Source organism: Peromyscus leucopus, chromosome 1, assembly GCF_004664715.2.
Source record: "Peromyscus leucopus breed LL Stock chromosome 1, UCI_PerLeu_2.1, whole genome shotgun sequence".
Classification (NCBI taxonomy): domain Eukaryota; kingdom Metazoa; phylum Chordata; class Mammalia; order Rodentia; family Cricetidae; genus Peromyscus; species Peromyscus leucopus.
Window position 1 is genome coordinate 188,534,696 of NC_051063.1, and position 22,158 is coordinate 188,556,853.

At 39.3% G+C, this 22,158-nt stretch overlaps 1 protein-coding gene across 1 annotated transcript in view; it reads left to right on the forward strand.

Moving 5' to 3' along the window:
- The window catches only part of LOC114683965 (zinc finger protein 420-like), a 44,013-nt gene that overhangs the window by 1,135 nt on the left and 20,720 nt on the right, over positions 1 to 22,158 (forward strand). The window contains 5 exon segments of the mRNA XM_037200119.1: positions 7,450 to 7,534; positions 10,294 to 10,420; positions 11,361 to 12,452; positions 18,413 to 18,651; positions 19,568 to 19,594. Of these exon segments, the coding sequence (XP_037056014.1) occupies positions 7,450 to 7,534; positions 10,294 to 10,420; positions 11,361 to 12,452; positions 18,413 to 18,651; positions 19,568 to 19,594 (1,570 nt within the window).

The following is a 22,158-nucleotide window of genomic DNA, read 5'->3' on the forward strand; positions in this document are numbered from 1 at the left end:
CCTAAAGTGATGCTGTCAGGACTTTGATAGGAATTGCTTAGTATCTCTGCAGAGTTTTAGATCTGTCCTAATTGTCCTCTCATTGATATTGCCTATTGTCTTTCTTCACGCCAATATCAATGGTTTTTATTTCTGTAATTTTAATAGATTTTGAAATCCTGGTTTGATCTTCTGAAGCTTTTTGATCCCTGTGCTGCCTCAAATTTCATATTCATTTACCATTACTTTATTTATTTTGCAGAAATATCCCATTCCTGTTGAAATGAATTGATTAGAATCTTTATATAAGAGAAACCTCCTTGTTGATTTGTATTCTCATGTTTGAATGAGAACATGAAAGCCGTGTGTCAGTATCCACATGTCATATGTATTTGAATCCTTCTGTTTTCCATCTGCTGTTTCTATTCACATGCATGTTAATCAGTGAGTAATCATTTTTGCAAGAACGGACTATAATTAATCATTTCATGTGAAACTCCATGTGTAATACAGTTGAATCTTATGTGAATAGTTTGCTTATCTGATTGTTGAAGAAACTTTTCACTTACCTACATGGCAGCTGCAGTAAATTGGATTCTCACTGATACTGTGTTTCTGAGTTCGTTCTGTTGCATTTTCTGCAGGATTCATTTTGTTGAAACCTTGAATGTGGTCACTGACTAGGCAGAGAGGGGATCTTGGTGAACATTGGGTGAGCATTTCTTTCATAACTAACAGCGTGGAACATTTTTAATGTGTACTAATTGGCCATTGTAACTGCCTTTTAGCATGATCTGTTAAAGTTATTTGCTTGGTAATTGAAATGATTTTTATTTGTTTGTGTTTTTTTTTCTTTATTTTATGAGACATTCTGAGTATTAACTTGTCATACTACAAATAGCTAGCTAATATATTTAACTGTTCAATAGGCTGTTTCTTCATACTTAATTTTTAAGATTTCCGTGCATGCTCTTTATAGCATGTGTCTTTTTTTGTCAGTTTCACTGTTAGAGCTTATACATGAACATCTGTGATTCATTGTACAGTGGGAGAGAACCAACCCAGTTTCATTTTTTCTGTCTGGGTACATGCTTTCCCATCACTATTGGTTGGTGAAGTTGCTTATCATGAAACTTGCATGTCTTATTTTGGTGATATTCACATGGTCACTGCTGTTGTGCTGTTTCTGGATCTGCTGCTCTGTTGCGTAGGGCTGTATATCTACTCTTCTGACACTCCCATGTTCTGCTGGTCATGTGGCTCTGCAGTGTGATCTGGAATAACAGGTGGCATAACTCAATACCTGGCTTGTTCTGTACTCTCACATTCTTTGTGTTTCCCTGTACATTTAGTCTTCTATTTTTGTGAGTACTATTTAATGTATTGTGTGTGTCACAGCTAATCACCTTATTCCCTCTCTTCTGTTGAGTTCCCTGGGATTTGTACCAGGTCATGTGGATTTCCTCTTCATGGCCGTCAGCAGTCATGCATTCTCTGTATGTGACCAGTTAGGAGTCTCTGAAATAACTGTTACCCATCACAGATAAAAGCTGTCTGACCCAGGCTGACAGCTGCACCAGGCTGTGGTGTGACCAGAACTAGGTCAAAGCAGTCTGAGTATTTCTTTCTTTCTTCTTCTTCTTTTTTTTTAAGATTTGTTATTTACTAGGTATACAATGTTTTGCCTGTATGTGCGTCTGCACTCCAGAAGAGGGCACCAGATCTCATTCTAGATGGCTGTGAGCCACCATGTGGTTGCTGGGAATTGAAATCAGGACCTCTGGAAGAGCAGCTAGTGCTCTTAACCTCTGAGCCATCTCTCCAGCCCCAGTTTGAGTATTTCTACATGTAGCAAAATGTCCTGAGTGTATTCCCTCCTATGGTCTGTCACTCTCCTAGTCATAGGCTCTTGGCCACATTTCCAGTACATTGTTTCCTTCTCTGGACCTGGCCAAAAATTTAAACAGAAAGCATTTTTTCTTTCTTTCCTTCCTTCTTTCTCTCTTTCTTTCCTTCCTTCCTTCCTTCCTTCCTTCCTTCCTTCCTTCCTTCCTTCCTTCCTTCCTTCCTTCCTTCCTTCCTTTCTTTCAATTTATTATGTACACAGAAGAGGGCGCCAGATCTCATTACAGATGGTTGTGAGCCACCATGTGGTTGCTGGGAATTGAACTCAGGACCTCTGGAAGAATAGTCAGTGCTCTTAACCTCTGAGCCATCTCGCCAGCCCTAACAGAAAGCATTTCACTACACAGAAAATTGTCTTCACACTATGACACCACTTTAGGAAACCAGAGGGAAAAAACCATCAAACTGTGATACAGGAGACAGCTCTACTGTGCAGTGCTGACACACACAGTTGGTAGATGTCTACAATCTGAATCCAAGTTCAGTGAAACACAGAGTCTTATAGCCTTCTGTCCCCCTGTGTGTTTCCAAACCTTCTCATATCCCACCAATCCAGAGAGACATAGATTCTGACTGGTTGTCTTATGTTAGTGTAATAGAGTTTGCTGAATAAACTCATACACAGAAAATTTTCCCAAGGAGCAAAATATACCAGAAGTCATTTATAGTTCTGAGGTTCAAGGAGAGACATTGGTTACAGACTCGACCTAGTAGGACAACACAAGGGTGCTGAGCAGACAGTTGCTGATCTGTCCTGGTAGCTCTGAACTGCTGTGCTACATCAGTGGATTAACCAAAGTCTCTCAAAGGGTGGTGGTGTGGCACAGGTGGCCCATGTCTAGGTAAGGCCATTGATGACCTTTCTTGCCCACTATAGCTTACACAGTACATTTTGGCACTTAGAATGCTGCCATCAGGAAATGGAAATCTAAGATATTTCCTAGACACTATACTGGTCTTAGTGGTCTGCTATTTTCTCTTCCTCATCTCGTTGATATGTAAAACACCAGCTGATATAGAGCATGGGTTTTATGGCTCATTTCAAAGATTATCAGAACTGAGCTTTTTCGTGGGATATTTTTGATTTCTGAAGTTGAGAATTGTATTTCTTACAATTTGGAGTAAGTTGCTACCTGACCTCTGTTAACTCCTTTAATTTGAATATTTTCTCTTTCCTTTTTGTTCTGGGTGCAATTGGTGCACTGTGCTGAGTTAGTGTGGACAGAATGGACACCTTGTCCGTGTCTTGAGGAGATTGGAATTTTTCCAGTTTTCCTCATTTAACAAAATGTTGGGTTTAGGTTTGTGGTTTCTAGTTTTTATAATGCTGAGGCATGTTTCTCCTATTCCCAGAGTCTTCAAATCTTTGATAACAAGCAAATGTGAAAATTTCCCACAGGTGTTTAATTGATATATTGACATGATCATGTTCCTTCTATTACAATCTAGATATTTGCTGTCTTACATTGATAGATCTATACATGTTGGAACAGTCTTGTATCCCTCAGCGTGGGAGGGTAATATTGGTGGTTTCTGAAACCTTCGAAGGGATGTTTACTGTTTGCAGTAGTTTGCATTCCCAACAGGAATTAGAATAAGGATCCACTTTGCCAATAACTCAAATGCATTCCTGGGCATTTGATTATATTTGTTGTTTATTATTTTTTTGGGGGGATACTCATTATATAACTGTTGTGAAAATAGGTATATATACAAGGCTAGCAGCAAATTACAGAGTTACTCTGTGGTTCCACCTAAGAGCCCTCCCCCCCCCTCTGTTTTTGTTATTTTTATCTTATTTGTTTTGGCAACATGTATGTCTGTGTGCCTGGTGCCGCTGGAGACCACCACAAAGAGGGCATTGGGTTCTGTAGGAGAGTCATTATGGATTGTTGTGAGTCTGAATGACAGTCCTAGGATTTTAACCCAGGTGGTCTGGAAAAGCAGTAAGTGCTCTTAATTGCTGCGCCATCTCCAGCCATTTGTTTTCTTCATATTAGCCACTCTGGTAGGGTGAGATGGAGTATCAGTTATGTTCAAGTTTGTAATTCTGTCATAGTTGAGAACTATGAACACATTTTACAATATTTTGGGGGCATTATGGGTCGCTTAAAAGCGACTGTAAATGCAATATTATCTTAATTTATTTCTCAACCTGCTCATTATTGGTATATTCTAACTGTTGATTTGTGTAAGATATTTCTTTATTCTTCAATATTACTAAGGCATTTGTCAAGTATAAAAGTTTTAGGTGGTGTCTTCAGGTAGGTTTTATATGCAATCACACCATTGTTGAAAAGGTTGAGTTAAATGTCTTCCTTTTTCTACTGTATCTCTTTGTTTCATTGTCTGTTTCAAATGTCTATAGCTAGTTCTGTTATTATTATTGCTACCTGTGTATGGGTGGTTGTTCTGCATGTATGTCTGTGCACCACACATGTGCAGTGTCCAAAGTGGATAAAAGAGAGCATGGGATCCCCTGGAACTAGAGTTACAGACAGTTCTTTGAGCTGCCATTTGGTTGCTGCTCTAGAACCCCAGTCCTCTGGAAGAACAGCCAGTGTTCCTGACCACCAAGCCTCACTCCATCCCCTCTAGCTAGTGTAAAAATCTACCTTACACGTGACTGGAGAGAATATGTATAAAGAAAGACATGGAAGAAAGAAGCTTTTGCTCCTTGTCTGCTTGCCCTCACCTTACTAGCAAATCTATTCCTTACTGTCATAGATGTAGGCATAGAGCCTACATCCTTGTGATTCTAGCATATACTGAAGACCAGCTGAGACATCCAGTCTTTGTTGATTCTAAGGTTTTTTTTTTTTCTCATAGTCAGCCATTGTTGGATTAATTGGATTGCAGCCTATAAGTCTTCTAATAAATCCCATGTCTCTCTATATGTAGAGAGGTTCATTCTGTAAGTTCTGCTCTCTAGAGAACCCTGATTCATACAATACACCCTTCCTGTGTCCTCTGGTCTGCTTGGTAGGATTAGTGAAGCTATTGAATTATGTCTGTTTCCTTCATCAAAGTTGAGAATTTCTCACCTATTGCTTCATAGTGTAGATGTCACAGCTACAAGCTGGTTTTCTTTTTATTGTCGTAATTTTGTTGGTGATAGTATTAATATCCTAATTTAGTTGTCATAATGCTTAACTCATTGAGTATCATTTGAATTCTTGGTGTAATTGATAAATATCCATGGTTGTTTCTGAGAGAATTTGGTATTTTATTTACCTATATTCTCCGCACACTCTCTCAACTATTGTTTAAAATTGATCATTTAAGAAATTTGGCCACTGTCTGTTATTTGAATATGATGGAAAAGAGTAGAGCAGTTCGCCTGAATCATGAGGGATGTACATAGCATCGTTCCATGACCAGATATGATCAGATGGAATGAAATTGGTTTTAAGTTTCATCTGATCTCCCATTGTCACTCTATAATATTGGAGCATTTGCTAGGTAAGAAACCATCCAAATGTGCATTGCCTATCAAGAAAACTATTTGAGATGCTATATATATGATTGATGTGATACATATGTATATCTACATATAATGATGCCATGGTTATGGAAACATTGTTTAATAATAGCATGCAAATATTCAGAATGACTCCTGACACATGGATGAGCATAAGACATATGTGTGTGTAAATATGTCTGTCTATTTATCTATCTACCTATCATCTATCTAATCTAACTATAGAAAGAATTATATACATACACATATGTAAAATTAACCTCCTAGGCATTTATTTCAATTTCGCTTTCTCAATTATCATTCATTCTCCCTTAGCTCTCTATCATTCATTGTGTACTTCTGACCTTTCCAGCTTGTACTCCATAAAAATCTCCTTGTTATTCTTCTGTGCTCCTGGAATCTCTTTCAGACAGGGTTTGCTTATTTCTAAATTATTAAGCATTTAATCATGTTTTCCAATAGTGCTTTTAGCATTTCAATTTTTCTAGGAAGGGCCGTGGTCCTTGATCTAGTTTGTATTGATTTGTGTGTAGGGTGAGAGATCTGGATCTAATGTCATTTGTCTGCACTTGGATAATCAATTGTTTCCCCAGCACAGAGTGTTCAAAGGCTCTCTCTTTCCTGGGTTTGTTGTTGACAATATATATGTAGCTTATATCATCTCTCTGGTATATGTTCATTTCTATGTTCCCTGTTCTAGTCAATTTTCTGCATGGTTCTTTATGTGCAATCATGCTGTCTTTGCCTTGTGCCTCTGAGTTATGATGTGTGACCAGATACTGTGATACCCCCAGGAATACCCTTTCGTAGGATTAATTTTGATACATGTGACTTTTCTGTGCCCATGTGACTGTTTCCTTATCTACTTTTGTGAAAAATATCAGTATTTGGCTGATGGAGATTGCTTCGATTCCACTAGTTGCTGTTAGTAATATTTTCACCATGGCTTTTAGAGAGTTTGGGTAGGTCCATTTCCTTGTATACTCTTATTTTTTATTTTCTTCCCCCTGAATACCTTAGGGATTTTTTCATAAAAGCAAAGTCATCATTACTTAGTCTTATTCCTAGACCTTTTTGATGCAACCTAAATGGGTTTAATTTCTAACTTACTTCTCAAATCGTCATTATTGACATATAGGAAAACTAGTCATTTTGCGTGTTACTTTTGTATTTTTTCAAAATAGTTAAAACACTTATCAAGTCGGAGGTTTCCCCCTGGAGTATGTGAAGACTTTTTTGTGTGATTGTATATAATCATTAAAAAGGAATTTGGTGCCTTTCTCTCCTACTTGTTTCTCCTTTCTCTCCTTGTCTTATTCACACGTCTCTGGCCCACTCTTATGGCTCTGGATTATTCTTTCTATGCATTATTCTTTCTTGACCGTTTTCCTGCTCATGCCTGTCAGTTTTCTCTGCAGTGTACTGTTGACCTAGGTGTAACATACATGCCCTTTACATGTTGAGCTGGGTTACATTTTTTTCCTAGTATCTTTAGGAGTTTATCACAAAATCTTTGAACTGTGTCTTTTGACATTTCCATTTCTATTGAGATTTTCATATCACAGGGCTTTTATTTGTTATGTTTTTTTAAATATTATAGTTGGTAAAGTTACTACTAGTATTTTTCTGTCTTCTAGTAAGAAACAGTGTTTTGCTGGTTTTATCTGTTGGCCATGGTCTGTTATTACTCAGCTCTCTTCTATTTATCGATTTCTTATGTAAAATGTCTGATTTCCTGTGTCCTGTGGATAACTTCTCTCTGATTTTTCTACGTATAATTTGCCTCCAATTATGATCTGCGGTGCTGCCTGAGTGGATGACATGTTTTATTCACAACTTTCTTCAAGTACACTTCTCTATGGGTTTTAAGAGCCAGTGTTTCTGAGTGCAGTGACATGGCTCACAGTTACTTTCTCTCAGCACTCCAAATGTATCCTTCCATGCTGTCCTCTCTATAGGAATGTTGACAAGACTGCTAATATCATTTTGATTTGGGGGGCTTTATATGTAGTTTGGCATTGTCTATAACAGAGTTGGATTAATTTTAGTTTTATATTTTTGACTCCTTGATGTGAAATGTCAAGAAGAATTCCAGTCTTTGTTCCTGAGACAGAAATTCAGAGAAGAGCAACAAGGAGAATGGCCGCCTCTCCGATAAATGTGCCCCAGGTTGGTGTGTCTAGATTCATTTGAAAATTGTTTTTATATTGAAACTATTCATTCTTTTAATTCCCAGCCTCTGGCAGTGTCATCTAAAGTGTTTATTTTGTATTCTTCATATTCATACTCTTTTTCTTCTCTGACAATCCAGATTAAATCTTTAAGTCTTGTTATATACATAGCACAGTCTCATCCCATCGTATCTTCCCTCAATTATTACTGTGGGGATGTAATTCTCATAGTCTTAAGACTGCAATTCTGAAATATTCCATTGTAAATGATGACCAAAGAAGTATATTGATGCCCAGTTCATACAGAAGATGGACCTGTGTCTTTATATATTAAAGTAAAGAAGGAAGGCCACACAGAGGTTACATTTTAGAGATGGTAAGGATTCCAGAACCAGCTTTATGAAAATGGCCATGGAAATACCCACAACTTTTGGCTAACATCATTGAGTAATTTATGGAAAAGTAGAATGAAATGAGATTCCCTGTCTTGAATCTTAATACTAAATATTTTCAGCACCCTACAGAGTGCAGATGATGAGGAATATGTGGCTAGCTCTTACCATAAAACTGATGTTTCTGTGAGGGAGGAGCTGCAGATTGCAGTATAGTAGATTCTCTCTTTGCTATTTGATTTCACACAGTTATGATATACCTATGGGTGTGTTGTCAGCTGAAATCTATTTGTCTCAGGAGAGGTTCTGCTCATATGCTCTTGATTCCAGTGTTCAGTGGTAAGTTCTCAATAGACAGATCCGTATTTTCTCTTTGTTATTTGTTTTATTTTTCAGACAGGGTGTAAGCAGTCCTGTCTCCACCTCTATATTGCATCACATGGAATATATTAGTAAGAATTTTCTAGAGAGTATTGACTGCGTGCTGTGCATAAGCCATCAATTTTGAAGCATAAACAAATGTCCCTTTTAATGACTTTGCTCTCTTTCTTTCCTTTATATTTTTGGTTGTGAGCTTAGCCTTTAACAGCTGAGCCATCTCTCCAGCCCTCTTTCTTTCTTTTGAAGGAGGAAGGTTCCCTGTATTTTGTTTTTTCCTTTCCCTGAAGCTATGTATTATGTAGGTAGAGATTCACAAGAAAAGTGGCAATTTCTTTCTTTAAATTTTTTTTTTTAAATTTAAGTATAGTAGTATTCATCAGCATGCTTTTGTGCACCGCATGCCTACATGATGTCCCATGGACATAGTACATAGGCATCAGACACTTGACACTAGAATCAGTCACTGTAAAGAGCTACTATGTATGCAGAGAGAATTAAACTGGGTTTCTCTGCAGGGACAGCAAATGCCCTTTACTTCTGAGCTATCTTTCCAGCCCCAGGATTATGGGTTATATTACTGTTTTGTGACCTAGCCAGTATATAACTTGGCATTTTCTACTTTTTGAAAAATAAAGGAAGAGTCATAATGATACATATCTGTGCAACCTAAAATCATGTTACATGATTGAGCTCAAATACTGAAAAAAAGAATAGAGGTGAACTTATAAGATTCAAATTTTCTTTTCTGCCTCTTCTTCCTCTTTTTTTTTTTTTTTTTTTTTTTTTTTTTTTTTTTTTGGCTTTTTAAGACAAGGTTTCTGTGTGTAACCTTGCCTGTCCTGAAACATGCAATATAGACCAGGTTGGCCTCAAATTCGTGGAGATTTACTTGCCTCTGCCTCCTGTGGGATTAGAGGTGTGCACCACCACTACCCAGCTAAGATTCAAATGTTCAATTGAGTCAATTTCATGATCAGAATTAGTGAAGAGTTAGTACAGTTTAATTATTCTGTAGTGAAACACCATATGGAATTTCTGAAATTTTTATTCATCTGTATTGGTTGTGTGGAGTTTTAGAAAAATTTAGATAATATTCACACTGTCTGATGCTGTTTTTCTATTTTTACTTCATGGTTGTCAAAAATATTCTCATAAAATAATGTTACAAAGTATTTGATTCTATGTGTTTGGAATGTTGGATGTATGCATACTCCTTACTGTTTAAAAAACTAATTTGACTATTAATTCATCCATAAGTTCTGCATTCCATATTCTTTGTTCTAGAAACAGTTTGCAGCATTACACCTAGGCCTTAGCATCTGAACTTAGTATTTTCGATTAGAGTCATGTGAGGCCCAGCTGCAGACAAGATTGCTCCACTGTCCGTATTTGAGCAAAGTTGACAGTTGTAGAGTGTGGAAGCACAGTTTTGCTCATCATAACTTGACCATCTGAGAGTAGACATTGTGGTCCTGTTTGATTTCAACACAGCCTTTGTAGTTACATTCCTGTATCTAGATCTCAACTGTGTATCTTATATTTCTGACAAGTTTGCTGATTGTGAGAGTGTATCATCCTGTTTTCACTGAGATAGAAAATACAACAAAGAGCATGACTATTCTAGAAAGTGTCCTTTATTAAAATTAACTTCCACTTTTATTTTATGTGTTTGAGTATACTTGCTTTAATGTTTGCGTGAACGCTACACCTACAGAATTCAGAAGAGAGTATTGGATCTGATGGAACCAGAGTTAGAATCTCTTGGGTAGCACCATGTGGGTGCTGGGGGCCAAGTGTGAGTCCTCTGGAAGAGTAGCTAGCACTCTTCTGACCCATCTCTGTAGCAGCTTTAGAAACAGTTTGCCTTTGAATAATTGTCACACCCCATCTATACCACAGGAGTCTCTAATTCTTTGGATCTCTTTGACCTAGGAAAACTTCTTTTTCCAGCAGCACATGATAAATGGGTAATTTTCCATTACAGGATCCATTGACATTCAGGGATGTGACTGTGGACCTGTCCCAGGAGGAGTGGGAATGTTTAGACTGTGCTCAGAGAACTTTGTACATGGATGTGATGTTGGAGAATTATAGCAATCTAGTCTTTGTAGGTAAGAATGCTCTTCTTGTAGAATTCCTGACTCATCCTTTGTATTTACCTACTTTGTATGTGTGTAAACTTCCTGAACTGCCTAGAGACAACCAGAAATAAGGGAAATTCTGATAGTGAATATAACTTCTTCATGGTGCTTTTTTTTTTTTTTTTAACATTTTTTTCTGTGTTCTCTACAGGATTAACCAATGCTATAATCTGGGCAATCTCTCCAGCCCTCTTTTGTAGTTTTTAAAGAAAATTTCAAAGCTCAAAGAAAGCTGAATATTTAGAGCAAGGAAATGCATTGCTGTACACTTTTTAATTGGACTATTTTGATTTTAGTATTGAATTAAAGAATTTACATTTTTTTGATTTTTTTTTAAAAAATTGAGAGGTTTTAACATAAAGAGCTGTTGCTGGTAAGCATGTTGTTTTTATTTGTTTATTTATTTTTTTGACTTATGGTCTAGTCCTGGCACAGCATCATTTTAATCCTAACACTAGGGGTTGCTGAAGCAAGAGGACCTACCTGGTGAGATCCAGGTGAGCCTGATTTACATAGCAAGTTCCTAGCCAACGAAGGCTACATTATGGACTCTGTTTCAAAAACATAAACAACAAGAAAATAGAGAAACATTCTTCCTATGATGCTTCAGAGAGCTCCCATCTCAAAGTCCATTATTGCATGATGACCCATTTGTCCAACCTTCTGAAAGGTAAGCAGATTAGAAAAGAATGAGAAGGCTATCATTGATCCTTTCGGTTTGATAGAGATCAGAGTGGAGGTCCTTCTGAGCATCCATTTAATGATAGTAAAGCACAAAAGGCCTCTGCTGAGAGTTCTGTTCCTAAGAATTGCTATTTTACTTGCCTTAGAGAACTTAAGGGAACATTAGTTAGTGAATCTGTTACTTAGGCATTAATTCTTATTAACCATAATTGTGCTAACTTTCCAGAGAACCATCATATATGTGGAAAATATAAGAAATTCCTGGATCAAGGCTCAAAGCATATTGTCCATCAGCATGTGAATATCCAAGAGAAGTCTTATAAATGTAGTGAGCTTGGCAAAATAATTCATGAACCCTCCCAATATTCAACTTATGACACAAGTGATACTGCAGAAGACTACATTAAGTACAGATGTGGTAACCACAAGGGTGCTTCTATTGAGTCATCAGTCATAAAGAGGCATAAAAATGGGGACTCTGGAGAAGAACCTTGCAAATTTAAAGACTGTGTGAATTGTTTAAATTTGTTTCCCATCAGTCAAAATCAAAGAAACCACTCGAACTCCAGTATACACCAGCAAAACCATTCTGGAGAGAAACCTCACAAATGTAAAGCCTGTGACAAGTGCTTTTATCAGTTGTATCAGGTTAAATACCATTACAAAACTCATACTGGAGAGAGACCTTACAAATGCAGTGAATGTCACAAACGCTTTAGTCAGCTGACACACCTAAGAAGCCACCAGACAATTCATACAGGGGAGAAACATTACAAATGTAATGAATGCGGCAAAAGATTTAGCCGACTGACATATCTAAGAACCCATCAGCGAATTCATACTGGAGAGAAACCTTACAAATGTAGTGAATGTGACAAATGCTTCATCCAGAAAGCCCAACTTACAATACATCAAAGAATTCATACGGGAGAAAAACCTTACAAATGCAGCGAATGTGAGAAATCCTTTACATGTTGCTCAGGTCTTAGAAAACATCAGCGAATTCATACTGGAGAGAAACCTTACAAATGTAGTGAATGTAAGAAATCCTTTACCAGTGGCTCAGATCTTAGAAGACATCAGAAGATTCATACTGGAGAGAAACCTTACAAATGCAGTGAATGTGACAAATGCTTTATTCAGAAAGTCCAACTTAGAATACATCAGAGAATTCATACAGGAGAGGAACCTTACAAATGCAGGGAATGTGTCAAAGTCTTTACCCACCTCTCAGGTCTAAGAAAACATCAGAAAATTCATAGTAGGGAAGGAAAGTTTCTGTTAGTAAATAATGTGGCACATGCTTTATCCAAGTTCTGTTCTTAGGAACTATTGCAGGTTTCACACTAGAGAATCATTATGAACATGAGAAACTTCCAAAATCTTGTAAATGTTCAAATTGTAGAAAAGATCAAGAGTTTATATTGAGGAAAAATTATTCAAATGTGACTATGTAGGAAAATTTTCTTTAAGACGTTCTACTTTTTCAACCTCAAATACTTCATAATGAAGACAAAATGCAAAAGTCTGAAGAATATGCTATTATATAGCCATTTCCTGGAAACAGAAATGTTCCATCCTGAAGGAAAGTGATTAAGACAGAAAATGAAAACCCCCAAATAACTTAGGAAGTCCCTGAAACTGACAGGATTCACTCTGGTTAACTCCCATGAAGAAACTCAGATCACTCTGCTATTTAGAAGAGGCTTTGACAAACTGAACCACCAAAATAGGATGCCCTTTAACCTGTAGATATGCCTGCATGTGTACAGTGTGCTCCAGGTGTCCAGTGTTCAAAAGCTGTATTCCATGCTGGGTTTGAGTTTCCTGATGGCGGCTATCTTTGAGTCCCTCTTGTTCCTTTAAGCACCTCTTTCCCCATAGTTCTCTCAGTATCCCCAATAAATCTCATTGGTTCAACAAGATATATCAGTGGCATCTGTACTTGCTTCTGTCATTTCTCATTTTGTGAGAGTAGATGCATGTATATGTTCTGTCTCCCCAGGAAAAGTCTCTCATACAACATGTGATAAACCTATCTTGTTCTTTCTATCCTGTTGTACACTACAAAATTAATATTAAAGAGAAAGCATTTGGCCAACTAAATCAGGCAAGATTGTTTGTGCTCACTGCTCCAGGCTTACTACCATGGTAGTACCTGGTCCTGTTAAAAGGGTTCAACACAGAATATATAGGCTTAGTCACAGAGGAGACTGCTCTGTCTCTCTCTTTTGCATTCATGGAGGAGAGTGAGAGGTCTACAGGGAGACACATGAAAATACAGTTACAAAACTGTCAGTGACAGATATCCAAACTGGGCTGTGTCTATGTATGACTCTTAACCATGCTTAGAACCCATAATTCAGTCAAAGAACAGTGACTCTTAGTAGACTGCTGCCTGTGGGCAAATACTGAATGCCATTGTCCTTTCCTCATGTCCTGCTGTACCTTAGAAATTCCACTTATTGTATAAGTCCCAAGAACTGAACTGAATTTCATTTTTTTTTTTTGCTAAATCCTTTACACAGTGTTAATATTGTAGACATACCAGAATAGTCATCGTGAAATGAAACTCAAGAAAATGTATTAATGGAGACTTATATCCAGCTTAATTTAATGTGTGACTCTTCACATATCAAGAAACTACAAAGCTTTAAAGAGATAAACTATGAACAACATAGCACGTACATGCTCATGTACAGCGTAGAATTCCTCAAGGGTGTGCTGGAAGATCATTTTGCAGGACTGAAAAAAGTTGGGGAAACATTTAGTCTAATACTAAAACATTGTATTAGAATATTGATACTTGTGATGGCTATTCTTGGTTATCAACTTGTCTATATCTGTAATTAACTAAACTATAAAAAACGGAGGGGCACACCTGTGAGAGATTTTTGTTTAATTTGAAGTGCTAAAATCCACTTATAATCCAGATCTTTGAAGTGGGAAGACCTATCTCTAATCTGGACCAAGCTTTCGGCTGGAAGCCTACATAATGACAGGGAAAAAAGAAGCTGTTGCTTGTCTGCTTACTCTCGCCTCAATAGGAAGTCCATTCCTTCACTGGCATGAGAGCCTGCTTCTTCAAGATTCTGGCATATACTGAAGACCAGCTGAGACATGCAGTCTTGGGACTAAACAATTACTGGATTCTTAGACGTTTTGTACACAAGTAGCCATTGTTGGTGTAGCTGGACCACAGTTGAGTGAGAGAGATTGATTCATTCTATGAGTTCTGTTCTAGTGAGGGGTCAAGTCTACATCCATCTTGTAGCAGAACTTGTCAAATAATGAATCTGCCACATGGTACTGGATTTGAGGGTTTATGGAGAGCAGCTGAGGTCTGGCATGTGCGGCAGGGTCAGAGGTTTCCCGAGAAGAGAGAGTACTGATGAATATGCAGCCCCAGTTGCAGTGGAAACTCTAGCATATTGGAATTGCCAGGATCATGGGATGACTTGACCTGGTAGCTTCTCCCTGCTGGTGAACTTTCACAGCATCTGAAAGTACTAAGCAAAATGCTGGAAGAGAAAAGTTATTCATGATCTCACCCAGCTGTGGACCCTGCCTGGCATAATACCAACTGCAAGAAAAGATGTGCCACTTGTACCCTGTTGTCTACAGGATTGTGGGGCCACCATCTCATTACTCATTGGATTTGTACCATTGATTATTCATGGATGGCACTGTAAATAGTCAAAAATACATCAATGGAGGGGTCATGGATTCTTTGCATTGAAATATTACATACTTGTAAGTGGGTTCATTATCATGTTGCCTTGTAAATATTTATTCTTCTTTCCAGATTAGTGCTTTCCTTACTTTTGGTCAGAGATGGTTCTTTATTTGCAGCAAGTGGTAGTTATTTCAGAGACTCTTTCCTGGTCAAAGTGTTGACAGTAAGTGACTCTTGAGGACTTGTTCTATTGACATCACACAGTGCATCCATTTCTGTAATGGAACATCTTCATCACCACATCTGATGCCCCAGGAATGCTGGTGAAGAGGTGAAAGAATATAAAAGCCCCAAGACTGAGAAGACTGCCAAGAATACTGTCCTGACCTGACCACCACTGTGGTTACCTGCATGTGAGAACTTCATGCAGCCTCACCTCTCCTGAGGAATTATTGACAGTTAATGGGTTACTGAATGGAAAAGGAGTCATCTTTGGAAGCGAAGCTACATGTAAGTTTCCAATTCTCCAGTCAGTATCCTCTCACTGTGCTCCTGAAAGCAGTGTAAATGAAACTCGGTGTGTCTCAAAAGATCCAAAACATGGAAGAGGGTGACTTGATAAGGATAATGGATTCATCAGGTGAGGTATAGGGGTTAGGGACTGTTCTGTGTTGCTGGAGTTACAGAGTTGTGAGCTGCCTTGAGGGCATTGCTCCAGAGCCCCAGTCTCCTGGAAGGGTAACCAGTGCTCCTAACTGCTGAGTCTCACTCTAGCCTCTCTAGCTAGGTTAAATCCTTATGTTAAATACAACTGCACTGTTGTCTTGTTACAGTGTCAAGGGCAATTCTATAGTTTTTCGTTTATATTGGACTGTAAACATATATTGACACATATACCATGAATCTTACAAGGTCTTATAGAAAACCCAGAGCCAGATATTGGAGTGAAAGCTGAAAGATCAGAGAAGCAGAACAGTCAGCCACTAGCTTACCTTTATGAAATCCTCAGCTTCAAGAGAGCAAGTTCTTGTTTTCTCATATACCTTTCTGTGTCCTGCCATATTACTTCCTTGGATTAAAGGCATGTGTCACCATTATGGTGATATTTTATTTGTGCTGAAATGTGATTTATTTGTATGTTAATAAATAAAGTTACCTGGGGGTCAGAGCTAATAGCAAGCCGTTTAGCAGAAGTCTGGCAGTGGTAGCACACACCCTTAATCCTGATCACATGACAGGCAGAATCTCTGAGTGTTCAAGGATACAGCCAGCATGGAGACACACGCCTTTAATCTCAATACCAACCATAGAGACCTGGAGGTCTGTACAGACAGGCAGTGATGAGGAGGTCATGTGGTTGGGTTTAGAACCAATGAGAAGGCAGAACAGAAAGTCAATAAAAATACAGACACACAGGAAGTAGGCCTCTTTCTCAGGGGAAGGACGACAAAAACGACAGTGAGGGGATAAGAAGGCAGTCTTAACTCTTGGCTGCTGCTCCATCTCTGGGCTTTTAACTCTGCATTTGGCTCTGTGTTTCTAATTTAATAAGACCATTTAGAAAAACATCTACACACCATTGCCTGTCTGTAACAATTTTACAGTTAGAAACTTCACTTTAGATTAAAATAGAATTAGGAAGCCACTTTTGAATAATTAGGACCATTCACCTACATAAGATTTTTTTTTTTTTTTGGTTCATGAAAAGCACCCTGACTTACAGACACATGACTTCCACTTAGAGACAAATGGCTTTTGTTTTAATTTAATGGTTTGTTGCCATGCAGTGATATGACTGTGACATTCCCCCTGGAGGAGAGAGCAATGTCTAGACCCTGCACAGAGATTGTGGCACAGATACCCCCCTGTTGGAGAATTATAGCAGTCAGGTTTGGGTGGGTGAGAATAGTTTCCGAGCAGTATCCCTTGCTCCTAAAGGTTCTTTGGAAAAATATTCCTCAAATATGTGAACTTTGTTTGACTGAGTCTCACATCTCAAAGAATAAAGTGAAATCCTCAGATGAAAAGACATTTTGTGTGTGTGTGTGAGAGAGAGAGAGAGAGAGACAGACAGACAGACAGACAGAGACAGACAGAGACAGAGAGAGACTTTCTTCATTTTTTCCTTTTTGTGATATGTTAGGCTTCATTCATGCCTTTTCCATGATCAACTCAAATACTCAATAGTCTTTAATGTTGTCACCTCGATTATACAGCTAGATATTTGCCTTTGAGTTTTTGACTGGGCTATGATTAGAAGTGGGACTCAAGTTATGCAAAGCCAACTTTACATAACAAAAGTGTCTCTAATTTGTTGAGTCTATTTTATCAAGGAAATCATGAGAATTACAACAATCTAATCTTTGTAGATAAAGATGCTCTTCTTGGAGAATTCATAACTCATTCTTGCATTTACCTACTCTGTGAAATGAAATAAGAATAACTTTAGTAATAAGCAGAATTTTTCATGGTATTTCCTTTACACTTTTCTGTGTTCTCTACAAGAGAAACCAATGCTGTAACTACTGAGAGTTCTCCAGCACACTTACCTAAGTTTTAATGAGAACATCAAAGGTCAAAGTAAATTGAATGTTCACAGCTGGGATAGACATTACATTTCGCTTAGTAATTGGAATATTTTGATTTTACTATGGGATTAAACTATTCTCTAACTATTTCTATTTACAAAAAAGAGAGGTTTTAAAATAGAGAAAGCTATTTGTGGTGGGGCATGCTTTTCTGTTGTTTTTGTTTGGTTGTTTTCCTGAAACAGGGACTGTATTATTGGCTATCTGAAAACTGGCTATGTAGACCAGGTAGGTGTAGCAGGAATCTTAAAAGTTCTTATTAATAAAAATCAAACCTAAGGCCAGTTTTTGGGATGAAATCCTGCAAGGTCAGAGAGACAGAACAAGGCCTCTTCTGGCCAACTTCTCAGCTGCTCTTGTTTCCTCAGACTGGAAGCCTCTGTGTCCTCATATCTGAATAGCTCTCAGCTGAACTGTGCTGCTCAAAACCTAAAAGCTTAACCAGCCAAATGCTTCTAGTTTCTGGTCCTCATGCCTTATATACCTTTCTGCTTTCTACCACCACTTCCTGGGATTAAAGGCTCTTGTTACCATGCCTGGCTGTTTCCAGTGTGGCCATGAACTCACAGAGATCCAGAGGGATTTCTGCCCCTGGAATCCTAGGATTAAAAGTGTGAGTGCCACCATTTTCTAGCCTTTGTATCTAGTGGCTGTTCTGTCTCTGACCCCAGATAAGTTTAGTAGGGTGCACAATATTTTGGGGAACACAATACCACCACAGTAGTTTCCTGTTAAAAGAACAGATAAGTGTGCCTCATTCATAGACTTCATGATACAGAATAAACTGGTTTCAGATGTAACTTCATAAGTTCAGAGTTTTAACATTGATAAATGCAGTTTTGATAAGCTGATGGAGCACTGACTACAGACAGTCTTGGGAGTCCTTAAATGTCTGTGGACTTTACTGGTCCCAGCTTTTGGAGGCAGGTTAGCATTAGAAGGGGTAAGGAAGCCTCCCTCCTCCTCCTTCACTTACTCAACCATTTCCATTCAGTAAATTTCCTTTGGTTATAGATTTAAGGATGTGTTTCACTGGGCTGAAACTAGAAAATGTTCGTACCTTTTATCCCAAAGCCATAGCGTTTGCTATGACACCAAGATGTAAATCTGTTCCAGTTGTTTTACAGACCAGGTTCCTGCACAGATCCACTCCTCCTGCCGGACTCGTGCCAAGGCCAGACCCTCAGGGGCCCTCCAGGTACACCACCAGCCACTGCCCCAACCAAGGACACCAACCTGGCACATACTATCAGGTTGGCTTCACCCACTTGCCCACTCATAAAAACTCCATTATCTCCTAATTCATTGACACTTTTATGGGATGGATAAAGGCATTTCCCTCTCCAGAGAAAACAGCAGATATGACGGCTCCTGTATTCCTGACTTGGCATGCCATTCTCCTAAGCTCCTGGAATTTCACTCTGGTACCACCAGACTCAAGGGGATATCTGCCCTTTCATCTGGCTCATCCACCTTTGCCTCTTCTGTACACCAGGCACTTCCCCCTCCCATTCTTTCTGGCAGTTATCACTCTTCCCATCGCCAGGCCTGCTCATGAGGCCAATGATAACAACTATTTTTTTCCTTAGCATCCTGCCTTCTCAGCTCCCTCAAGGGTCTCCAGGAGGACAGGTAACTGAATGCTTCTTCACTTAGACCTGCCGCTGTCCATGACTCCCAACTTCCCCCTCTCTACTTTGCCCCCAAATCAGCAGGAAGCAGTCTTGAGAATTCAGTGCCCTCATACCCCACACCTTGCTATCCATAACTCACCTTTTTATAATAATCAAAATTGGAGGAATGTTAGCATTCAGACCCGCCCAGCATCCTGAGCACGTCATTTTACGTAAAGTCCCCTTAAGAACCCCCTTCTTCCCTTTCTCTTTTGCTATGAGTTAGTATACACTTTCTCTGTTATTTTTTTTCCCTTTTCTCTTTCTCTTCTCCCCTCTCTTCCCTTCTCCTTTTCCTCCACCCAAAAAATTTTCTGCTTGTCTGCATGGTAAGAGTAACTTTCTAGCACTCCACACCACCACCTGCCTTGCCTGCTTGGCATGTCTCCCTCACCTGCCATGCGCCTTGGTTTAAACTTGCCAAGGCCTCTCCTGTGCAGTTTTACAAAAGTTTGTACTTCATTGAAACCTGTTTTTGTGAGTTTGTCCTTTTCAGCATGAAGACTGTGAGCAGCGTAAACCTGTGAGTTTGCCGTTCTCAGCCTTATTTTTTACATATGAAACTGATTTAGTCTGGCAAGTTTCTCCATTCACCACTGAGTTTCCAGAAGGAATTTTTTATGCTTTATATACACATCCCTTTAGCATGCTTCTCGAAGGCAAACTTTTTCTGAGTTATAGCAAAACAACAATTTCACCATTTAGTGGTGAAAGCATTACAGCACAGGATGAATTCAGCACTGGGCTGTTAATGGGCTGACAACTGATTTCCTGAGACACCCATTTCCTTTCAAAATCCTGAGTTCCTGAAATGTCTTCCCCCAAGTCAATATCACTAATAGTGTAATTCCAAGTGGCAGTAGTGGAGTTCTGTGAGGGATAAAGATGACTTTTTATGTCACTTCATTTGCATAGTGATGGAAATGCTTATCCAGCTTCTCAGTAAAGCTCTCCAAAGTGAGTTACTGTGTCTAAAATTTAGACTGTTTCATATAAGAGTAGATCATGCAGCTGTAAATTCACGTTTACCTTTAGTGCTACTTGCATGGAGCATTTTGTTTTAATTCATCATTTTCTTTGACTGAGCCATCCAGCTCCTCTATCTTGTCTTCAAGCCTGATATTATGTCTCCTACCTGATCTTTGAGTTATTATTAGACTTATTGCATTTTTTCTTTTTTTCATTTCAGTTTGGGTTCTTTTGGCGTTTCTAACTAGTTACTGAATTCAATTTTCATATCCTATAGTGTTCTCCCTTCCTGCTTGCTGCTATTTTCTTGCCCACAAATCATTTCATTTCTATCTTTGAGCTGATTCCCATGCTTTACACGTTTTGACCATCTTGAACATGACTTAGGTTTTTGAGTTCTGTATATTGGATATCATTTAACTTGCTTTCCTTAGTTTTAGTTTGTTCTGGGAATGGGACTTGAGCATCAAAATTTGGAGTGTTTGTTGTCTTTCGCTGTGTGTTTTCAACCCAGGAAGCTGGTGTCTCAAGATGAGAACTTAGGCGGGATAACTTGTATCTGATGGGGTCAGAACACAGGATCAGATACCGGGGTGCAGCGTCCTCCTAGATCCAGTTCTGGTCCAGGCTGGCAGCGAGCATGTGGGGAGGCTGTGCAGAGCGGGTCTAGGGCAGCCTGACAGCTGGAGCTGTGTGGAAGGCAGCCTGAGACCGGGTGGGAGGGGCGGGTCTCAGAGGGGCGGGGACACCTGCCTGATCATTGGCCTTTAGGAGAAAAGAAACAGCAGGGTGGACCTGGGAAACTAATCAACAAAATGAGCCCGCGGTAGGCTTTTTTACTGCAGGTACGTAACCGGAAGTGGAGTTTGTAGTGGGAGGGTCCAGGAGGAGCCGCTCCGAGGTGTTTAGGGAAGTTAGAGGAAATTCCGCCATTCCCTGTTGGACTTGGGAACCACGTGGTGCAGACCTGGGTGTGGAGGACAGGGCGGGGTGTCGCGGGGACGCGAAATCTCCCCGGAGCCGCAGTGGCCGCGCGGGGCGGCCTGGGAAAGTCACCAGTCAGCAGCGCAGTGGCGGGAACCGCAGCCCGGCGGCCCTGGAACCTCCCAGGTCAGAGGAGCTGCGGGGCTGGGACGCGGGAGGGGAGGGACCGGGGTGTGCGCGCGGAGGCTGCTCAGAAGGACACAGCTTCCAAAATTCTGTTGTGGACATCGTTCCGTTGTCGGTAAGGTTGAGATCCTATGAAGTGGGGTGTATTGAGATCCTATGAAGTGGGGTGTATTGTGGTTTTTTTTCCACTTGCCTTACTGTTCCCAGACTGTTCTGCCATACAATAATTCCTAAAATAATCTAGTAGAGCATCTGTAGTGTCTGTTGTTTGCAAACAGGGTTCACTTTGCTATCGTGGCAGTTCCAAAGCTCCTGGAATTTAAATTATTTCATGCTTTCTAACTCCCGTTTGAACACTTGCCCATTCAATAAAGTGGCTTTTGCCCCTGAGAAGTAGGCTTCCTCAGAGAGCTTTGTAGATAGTAATCATATGAGGAACCATTGCAGATGATTGAATCAGAAAAATATACTTTATCGAATGTTCCAGTTATGGCTGAAAACATTAACGTTTACTAAGCAAAGTTTTTACTCCCCATTATTTTTCATCTGAGATATTGCAGTCTAGAATGTAAATACAGTATTCAGAAATGTGCCTTCATATGCAGTGTTCTTATGTTACAACTTAGGTCTAAGCAAGCCCAGTATACAGGCTGTGAGAGCCTATCAGGCCACACTGTTTTATAGCAAACTCACTGTAGAAGTAAACAAAATTAGAATGCATCTTTTGAATAATTATGGTCATTCCTCTGTATCAGAAAAATGTCTCCTTAGTTGAAGAAAAGCACTCTCTCCATGCACACATGGCCAAACTGTTGTATTTTATTTCATGGTTTGTTGACATTCACTGTTGTGACTGTGGACTTCTTGTAGAAAGAGTGGGAATATCTAGATCTTGCTCACAGGGCTTTTAGCTGAGATCTCCTATTGGAGAAGTGCAGCCATCTTGATTTTGAGGGTGAGAATAATTTTCTTGCAGTCTCCCTTCCTGGAAAAACTACTCTGCATGTG